The sequence below is a fragment of the Montipora foliosa genome, chromosome 7 (genome assembly GCF_036669935.1).
Source record: "Montipora foliosa isolate CH-2021 chromosome 7, ASM3666993v2, whole genome shotgun sequence".
Classification (NCBI taxonomy): Eukaryota; Metazoa; Cnidaria; class Anthozoa; order Scleractinia; family Acroporidae; genus Montipora; species Montipora foliosa.
The window spans coordinates 36,596,785-36,606,231 of record NC_090875.1 but is presented as its reverse complement, the minus strand read 5'-3'; the positions used below and the strand labels follow the sequence as shown (position 1 = coordinate 36,606,231).

The following is a 9,447-nucleotide window of genomic DNA, read 5'->3' as shown; positions in this document are numbered from 1 at the left end:
AGGTACAGATTTTGCTAGCCTGCTTTATGCAAAACAAATATTGACGAAATAGTAAATAAAGATTAATATGTAGTTTTCAAGAAGAGCAGAAGGAACTTTTAGGAAGTGTCGATCGAGAATAAAACAATTTGCCGACAGCGAAAAACATTTCGGGAGATTTTTGTTACGTTCCATCAGAGTTCAATTTTTCTATCGTACTTTTGGTCATACAAGTAAAATCGCAAAATCGAAAGTGACATCGATTTTAGCGGCCGCCTGTGATCAAGTTATACCTTGCGTGTTTACTGACAACTCACGAAACAAAGGATGCATCTGTGACAAAATGACGGCATAACACCTGGTTTTTGTTAGTGCGTTTTTTTTTCTTTCAAGTGTTATAAAGTTCGACAAGATCTATGTGCGAATTTAACACAAAGATCACAATCGTTGATGCTAGTCCAAGTGTCAGCTGAAGTTAAGCTCCTCCGAATGAGGTTAGTACTTGGATGGGGGACGGCTGCGAAGTCCCCGTGACGGCGATAGCTAATTCGTTTTTTTTAAAACTTGATTTCATTTTTTATCTTGTTTGGCCGTTGAAAGCTATTTTCTTATTTTCTTTCTACGTCAAAACGGCGAACAAACTGGTTCCCAAGAAATATTGGAGTACGTATTCGTTCTATGCAAAATAATAATGTGTTCACAATGGAACACACAAGTACGAAGCAAGATCTAAAAAAAACGTAGAAAATTCTCCTTACCTTTAAAGCTTGCCTTTCTCAAAGAAAAAGCATCTATCCACTTTATCGAATAGTTTAATACTGAAACAATCATGGCGGGCGGAAAGATTCTATTATAAATGTTTGCTTTTACCAGCCTGACGGAAGTGTGTCACGGTGGCCGAGTGGTCTAACGCGCTGGCAGAGAAGAATCGTGATTGTTTGGGAAGTATAAAAGCTCTCCTCGGGGCAGGGAAGTTTGGAAATACTGGAGGGAATATAAGTCAGTCCACCCGATCGGAGATTAATTCAATATCCGTGGGGTATGCTTATTTGCAAGACACCAGCCCGGTTTTAAGACGTGGATGCCTTCGGCATTCCACGTAATGATATATGAAATGGATCATGTATGAACTGCGGATATGAAATCCAATGAAGCTATGATCCTCGCAGTTATAAACGCAATTGCAAAAATTGATTCATTCCTCACGGGAACATTAGAACCCACAATGACCAGCTCCCAACGTCAGTGGCTTCATATCTCAGTTGGTTAGAGCGTCGCACCGGTATCGCGAGGTCACGAGTTCAAACCCTGTTGAGGTCCTGAATTTTTCAGGCTTCTCCACGCAGTTGCAAAAATTGCGTTGATAACAGCGAGGATCATAGCTTCACTTGACTTCTCCTATTTGTCTCTTCAAAGATATCATCAACCTTTGATGTCAAATTACTCTCTGTTAAACCAAACGGCTGCGCAGAAGGCTTTGGCACCACTCCTTTGCACGGTCGAGATCTGGTTGGTCGGTCGGTCAATCAGTCCTTGTGCTCATATCTGTGACGCTCCGTGCACATTATCTGGTATTTTACACTAGCGAGCAAAAATGGTCTTTATAGAGCATTTCTGTAACACGTTTCTTTATAAAGGCATTATTTACTGAAGCGATTTTTAAATTGTGTGGTTAACCCTCCCCCTCCCCTTCCCCCACTTCTAATTCCAGCCGTCAGTGATTACTGTAAACAATAATCAAAGGAAAAATTTCTTTACAGTCAACTACTGATAGGACTTTTCTCCCTCTCAAAGTTGCTTTAGGCTATCATCTACACTAGAATGCCAAGTAAACTAAAATAAAATGGCCTGGGATTCACTGCTAACTCTCCCACCCCTTCCCATTCTTGTTTATTTCCCATGGCACTGTGTGTTTGAGAACACAATTTTGCACTTGTGTGTTTTATTAGGGAGCTCAAGAGGCTGTGATGGCTACTGCAACACAAACTTGACTTCAAAGTAAAACTTTAGGGTAGATTAAGTGTTTTGCGATTATTCCATGTTGGACACGTGGTATAAAATGAGCCTAGAGTGAGTGAAAGATTTCCTGCTTTCGTTAGAGCCTCTTAGTTAAAAATTTCTGATCGTCGTTTAACAGACTTCGAAAAATGTTCCAAATGCGTGCCCCACGTAAGCACGATTATTTCACTCATTAAGCTAACCATATCATTGACGTGTGGTGTTGTCCTTTTCAAAACTCCTTATTATCTGTCATCGGGATGTGGGGCATCTGTAAGCAGGTATCATATCAAACTTACCTCTTGAGATTGTCCGCTATTGCCATTTTCCTCCAGAGTATGACTTGACGACTTATTTGTCATTGCTGTTCCTCCAGATGACTCAGTCGACGAGGACACATTAGATGATTGGTTTCTTTGACTTGCTTTTCTCGTAACGGGACCAAAGGATGTAATTGTAACCTTCAATGCAATCAAAATAATCAATGAATCAAAAGTTAAATCCACTGACGCCTCTGATGCGTCTAAATGTCAAACATTCGGGTACTACTGTATGCGTATCTTGTTAGTAGACCGTGGCTGCGCAGCAAGGCAAGTGCGAGATGAGGAATTTAATTTTTCTTTAATTTCCTTCAAAATCAAAGAGAATTGTTTCCCATCTTAAAGAATACTGTTGTGCAAGGTTTCGTAATTGCACATCAATCTTGCTAATGTCATATATGTACCAGTGACACCTATTGGACACGTGGTTTCTTTCTCACATTCTACTTTGTGTGAGCCCGCGCTCCTTGGGTCAGAACCCCGTGTGGGATGACGGTGACAATATAAATTCCAAAGATGGTTGAAATAAAGCCAAGGTGTTTTACTGTCAGTTGCTTACCTGAAGCGTTTTCTTTTTCTGTCCTTGGCTTGTGTTTGTTGGTGGTATTTCCTCACCATCTTCGCCTGCTCCTTGATTTGGACTTGGCAATGACTGTCCTTGGCTCGTGTTTGTTGGTGGTATTTCCTCACCATCTTCGCCTGCTATTTGATTTGGACTTGGCAATGACTGTCCTTGGCTCGTGTTTGTTGGTGGTATTTCCTCACCATCTTCGCCTGCTCCTTGATTTGGACTTGGCAATGACTGTTCTTGGCTTGTGTTTGTTGGTGGTATTTCCTCACCATCTTCGCCTGCTATTTGATTTAGACTTGGCAATGACTGTCCTTGGCTCGTGTTTGTTGGTGGTATTTCCTCACCATCTTTGCCTGCTATTTGATTTGGACTTGACAATGAGTGTCCTTGGCTCGTGTTTGTTGGTGGTATTTCGCCATCATCTTCGCCTGCTCCTTGATTTAGACTTGGCAATGACTGTTCTTGGCTTGTGTTTGTTGGTGGTATTTCCTCACCATCTTCGCCTGCTATTTGATTTAGACTTGGCAATGACTGTCCTTGGCTCGTGTTTGTTGGTGGTATTTCCTCACCATCTTTGCCTGCTATTTGATTTGGACTTGGCAATGACTGTCCTTGGCTCGTGTTTGTTGGTGGTATTTCGCCATCATCTTCGCCTGCTCCTTGATTTGGACTTGGCAATGACTGTCCTTGGCTCGTGTTTGTTGGTGGTATTTCCTTACCATCTTCGCCTGCTATTTGGTTTGGACTTGGCAATGACTGTCCTTGGCTCGTGTTTGTTGGTGGTATTTCCTCACCATCTTCGCCTGCTCCTTGATTTGGACTTGGCAATGACTGTTCTTGGCTCGTGTTTGTTGGTGGTATTTCCTTACCATCTTTGCCTGCTATTTGATTTGGACTTGGCAATGACTGTCCTTGGCTCGTGTTTGTTGGTGGTATTTCCTCATCATCTTCGCCTGCTCCTTGATTTGGACTTGGCATTGGCTGTCCTTGGCTCGTGTTTGTTGGTGGTATTTCCTTACCATCTTTGCCTGCTATTCGATTTGGACTTGGCAATGATTGTCCTGGGCTTGTGTTTTCTAGTTGATTTTTGTTGCCATCTTTGCCTGTTCCTTGATTTTGACTTGGCAACGACTGTTCTTGACTTTGTTTAGTAAATGACTCGTCTATTCTTGAAGTTTCAAATTCATCGTCAAAACATGTTCTTTGATTTCGCGAGTTAAGTGGGGACTCTTCTTGGCCTATATTTGTTGATAGGGTAGGCTCCTTCTGGTTATGATTTTCCCCAGGGGTTTGACTGGTCATGGGCTGTGATTCATCGGTTTTTGTTGAGTGAACTTTCTTTTGGTTCTCAACTAAAATAAAACATGAGACCAAAATTAATTTCTCTAAATATGTCCAAGTTTGCATGATAATGAATGCACTTCATGTACGGAAAACATCATGAAACGCCCCTTAAATACGAAGACTCTTAAAAAGGAGTTGTCCCTACTTTTGTTTAACTTCACTCAAGCGTGGGTAATTATACAACATAACAGTCAGAAGTTATTTTCATAACAGGAATGTTTCAGGAATATTGCTCAGAGTCAATATATCTTCCAGGAAGTCTCACAGAATTCTTTAGTACAAGCTCTTGATTAGAAATGATTTGCATGATGCACCACTTGCACTGCCCTTTCTGTAAAACATCTTTGTGTTTAACCCATCTTATCCAAATAACATAACGTCCATCCAAAATGCTTAATTAAGCCCTAAGGACAAGAAAGCTTTTATTCTTGTCAGCATTCAGATGCAATATCCAATTTTATGCCGCTATTGTGAGGGCCTGTTGCAGTGTGGGTAACCATAAAATAAGAGATGAATGCAAATTATCAGTTCATATTAAGTTTAATGATTGTCTTCTTTATTTACTTTTAATTTATTTTTCATTTTACCCATTCGTTCTCAAAGTTATATCAAAACATAAGTTACCGTAAGGCTTTCAAAGAACAACGCTGAACCTGAATTGGAAAATCTATGTATTTCATTCGCCACACAATAAAATACAATAAGTTATGTCTAAATCAATAACAAGAATGTTACAACTACAGCAAGGTGTGGTGAGGAAGCCCGAAGGGAAGCCATAAGAGGCTTATAATATTTAGACATTCCCCAAAATCGTCGAAATACCACCAAAAGATAGCATATTTTACGATTACATCATTCCAAACTCACTTCCTAGGAGGTCCATATTCGTTCGTTGAATTACAGGGGGAAATCATTGTTTCACTTTCGGCGCTTTTTCACCAATTCCCTGCACGCCATCACAAACCGTTGCAGTATGACGCGGAGAAACAACAGATTACAAGTAGCTTCCTCTACAAGTATTTTTACAAGAATTTTTGACTGAGAAAATAGTTTAGAAATTGTGAAGCAAATCTCTCGTGACTAAATTAAAACCAATGCAAATATCAAACACAACATGAAATCCTTGGCGAAGGCGAAACACTCTTAAGTGTTGAAATAACGATCAAAAGATTCATAAATTCTGTTACTAAATGCGCCGGATAACAACTAACCTTTAATTTACACCTTAAACGAACTTAAGCGTTAAAAATATCTCTCGAGATTCGAAGAAAATAGGTGTTATTACTCCGAAACCCAGACTATTATTTGCATATTAACTCGAAAATCAGCTTTCGTCTCTTTTAACCAACGAAGTTCATGGCCACTACTTTACCTTCTCCGGAATGAGTTTTAGTCTCCGGTACACTCTGGTCTGCCTTTGGTTTGTGCCCAGCAACTGTCGGTATGCTTGACGCTCGCGATAATAGCGAACCGCACTGAGGACAAAATTTCCACCCTAGACAGAGGGCTGTAGATCCACAATGAGGACACTGCATCCCCGTTCGGTTTCTCACTACATCGTCATGAATTAACACAAACAAAACGCGTTACCATCTTCATGCAAAAATGTTGAGCTAATGACGACCTTTCGCAAATTCAGCTTTTTCATTATCATTCTTTTGAACTGCTGTATTCTCAGAAATGAAGCGGAAGTGAATTAATCTCGCACCCAGATCTCACTCTGTCACTGGAAATGTGAGATCTGGTAAAGTTCGACAGTACACCAGTTTTCATTGGCTACTAAAAAAAGGTTGCGGCAATGCAATCTAAACTCCGATTGGCTAATTTCGCGGAGCACTTAATGAAGGTTTGGTTTTCGCAAGCTCATGTGCTGTTTTGAATAAATGTCAGTTTTGCGGAGGAAAGTTTTGTTTTTTCCGACGCCGGAAAAGCTTTAAAGTTGAGGAAAATCATTTTAAAAATTTGCGACGTTTGTGTAAATGGTACCGACGAAAGCCCCACGTACCCTGCCACTCGAATAAAGTTCTGCGTAGCTTGCTACGCGGTACGCAGAAACTAATAAATTCAAGTTGAAGTATGTAATTTATTCAAAACAGTGTTTCTCGTTCTTAAAGCGTGCCTCGCGAATTAAGTAGTGATCAATTGTGAATTTTACGGTTAGATTAACTACATTTTTCACCAGATCGTGTCAAGAAAATAGCACTCGTTGCAGTGATCAGGTCTAAGCACTCTAACATTTTCGCTTTCAATTTACGGTTTGGCTAACTACACTTTTCACAAGATTGTGTGAAGAAAGTAGCACTCGTTTACTGATTAAGCCAAAGCGTTAGTTTCAGTGATTCTGAGGTGCTCCGACAATTAAACAATCTCGACCGTTCAAAAACAATCGCCTGTAGCGCTTCTTTCTCTTTCGGCTTAAGTTTAAGGTTTTCTTGTCCTCTACCCAAAAGAATCTCTTCAAGAATACTCTCGAAATCCATGTTTATTCCGCAAAATCACCCAAAATCACAACAGAGAGTACGAACATGCGCAGTGATAGAAAAGCCCGTATTTCGGGCCTCGCTGGCACTGAGCATGCTCGAAATCGAACTTTACCAGATCTTCCTTCCGTATGACCGTGGAAGATCTGGGTACGAGATTAGAAGTGAATTGAGCGTGCCCGAGGGAGCCCCTCATAGAATTAAAAAAGCCATTGAGGGTTTTAATTACACAAAAGGTTTACAAAATACGTTGTTATTTCCAGACAGGTAAAAACAGCACTGCTCACAAGTCGTTTGAGCTCCTTGAACCCGGAAGGTGCGTTCGATTTTAGCGAAAATGCCATGGTAAACCCTACGAACAGGAAGTTGAAAAATGAATCACTTTGACCAAGGGAGGTCGGGAGAGTCAATCAAAACGAATCGGAAACAGAAGACCCAAAAGCCTTACCAAACACACATTATGAGGGATTTTTTGAAAAAGGCAGTGTTAACTAGAAACAACAACAACAACAACAACAAAAAAAAAAAACCAAGAGACTCAGGTGCAAAAATAAAAAATTCAGTCTAGCAAATAGGGCTCTCTGTCGGAACTCACCCTGCGTGACACTAGTCCACCACCGGGTGAAGGTAGAACCCACAGACCCGGAAATTACTGCATTTGTCCCGTATTTTTCATTCCATTTGCTTTGCTAATATCTTGTTTACAAGTTTCATTTAAGACAGTCACCATTCTTGTATTTGAGCTAAAATCGCTTAGGGTTGCACGAAATGCGCAAGGTTAGGGGTGGGGGGGGGGGGGTGTGGGGGTGAGGATGAAGCACTTTTGTGCGCAGGAGGGCAAAGATGAATCGGGCACGAAGGATGGTGATGTTGGTGTCACGAGAAACGATTTATCCCCGCGCCCCTTTTCCATCATTCATAACAGGTGTTTGGGGGTAGGGATAGTCATATGTGGCACTGAGCTGATTTCAGTTCATCTTGAAGGTAAAAAAATCGTCAAGCGTTGTTGATCTTTTTTGCCTAAAAATGGTGTTTTCTGTATTCTTATTTTTCTGCCGACTTGAGGCTGAAATATTCTTATGAATATTCTTAGACTACAAAGGAAAGTATTTCCATTTAACAATGAATAGAGGTATCAACTACACTGCTTGGTAGACGTGTATCATGTTTTAGTATATGACTAGCTCTTTGAGCGCGCAAGATGAACCAAATCGCGCACTGTCAGTTGGATACCCGAGCGGGCAAGAATGAGCGATACTGCCCGCTCTGGATTTCTCGCTTGGTCCCGCAAGATCAAAGATCATTTAATGGTGTTTTAAGTCATATAACAAATCCTTTATTGACCAAGCTTGTTCGATCAAGATGGCTGGATATTGGCCTCGTTCTTTTTTTGCGTGTTTATTGACCGAGACGAAGTGGAGGTCCATAAACACAGAAGAACTTGGCTAATATCCAGCCATCTTGACCGCACGCTTGGTCAATAACTCCGATTCGAGATGAGTCTTCTCGCACCAGATTTTACCCTTTTTTGTGTATCACAACAACCCCTGAAATTATCCGTCTTGGAAGAACCAAGCTGTGAAATTACTTGAACCGTATTGTTATGTTCTTAAAATTGCTGACATCGTTGCGTTACCGTGTTGTCTGGAACAGTCTTGAATATTTAATGAGATTGTTTTTGTGATGCATCAGCATAATTTTCAAACAACTGAAAACGCGTGGTTCTGCAAGTAAATTCTTTTTCTTCAAGACATATTTGAAGATACTTCAAAGCAAAATTCCTTCATCATGGCGAAATTGCGAGCTGGAGTATCGAGTGTGATTATTCAAGGGTGACGGAGGTCGTATTTCAAGTGTTTTCAAGTCTGTGTTATAGTTGGCGGAGGCCGTATTTTAAAGCTGAAGATTGAAATTGTACAGCTCTGTGAAGACTACGTTTATTTGGGATTAACGTTCCTTGCGTTTATCCGACATGCCTGCGTTCCGTCAGATAGTAGACAAACATCCTCTAAACATCGAACTCGTAAACATGTATTGAGGTGCTTACCCGGCAAAATATAGAGATTACTTCATGGTTGGTCACCCTGCTAGCAGGGCCTTTCTTTTGCATGCTCGATTTTGGCGTTCTCGAAAAAGGCTCTGCATGAATCGAGTAAGATCTTTATTACTGGGTTGCCTATGGGCAAACCCAGTCGAGATCTTCGTTTAGTTTGTTTGTTTTCTTTTTTTTTTTTTTCCCGTGTCGGTAAAAGTCTTGCCTGTCACTCCCCTGGTAAGTGGTGTCTTTGTGTATAGAGCCTTCTGCGCGTATTTTCTTAGGATCGAGAGGGTAGTAGAATTGCGTAGATTTCTCTGGTGGACACAGTAGAATCATTAACTTAGCCTGCAATGGCGTCGAAAGTCATGCAACGCGAATGGCGTTTTAGTGGATCCTTAAACAAAATATACCCTTATGGAGCTCAATAATGGAAAGTCAGTTGGATAAACTAGGCATGAATCTCAAAAGCGACGAGTACTGGACTTCGACAACAATCTATCGCCCGTCGAGACGAAATCAAAGTGAGCAGTATTTACCTGAAGTACATGGTAATTTGACACAATTGAGTTTCTTGTCTTCAAGCACGCAATGAAATAGGACGAGGTTTTCGCCTCTAAGAGCAAATATGTTGTTTGTTTCAATAAAATTTTCGCTGGAAAAGGATTCTGTGGTATTTTCTGCCTTTGTGAATTATAATATCATGTTGAGTATTGAATT

General features: G+C 40.7%; 1 protein-coding gene across 1 annotated transcript in view; it reads right to left on the bottom strand.

Annotated features, from left to right (window-relative positions):
• The window catches only part of LOC138009453 (E3 ubiquitin-protein ligase rnf213-alpha-like), a 107,450-nt gene extending 101,580 nt beyond the window's left edge, over positions 1 to 5,870 (bottom strand). Inside the window, exons 1-3 of the mRNA XM_068856474.1 lie at positions 5,585 to 5,870; positions 2,857 to 4,220; positions 2,277 to 2,438 (exon numbers count right to left, since the gene is read on the bottom strand). Coding sequence (XP_068712575.1) covers positions 2,277 to 2,438; positions 2,857 to 4,220; positions 5,585 to 5,747 — 1,689 coding nt within the window. The 5' untranslated portion in view covers positions 5,748 to 5,870. The remainder of the gene's footprint in view (positions 1 to 2,276; positions 2,439 to 2,856; positions 4,221 to 5,584) is intronic.
• Positions 5,871 to 9,447: the final 3,577 nt, after the last annotated feature.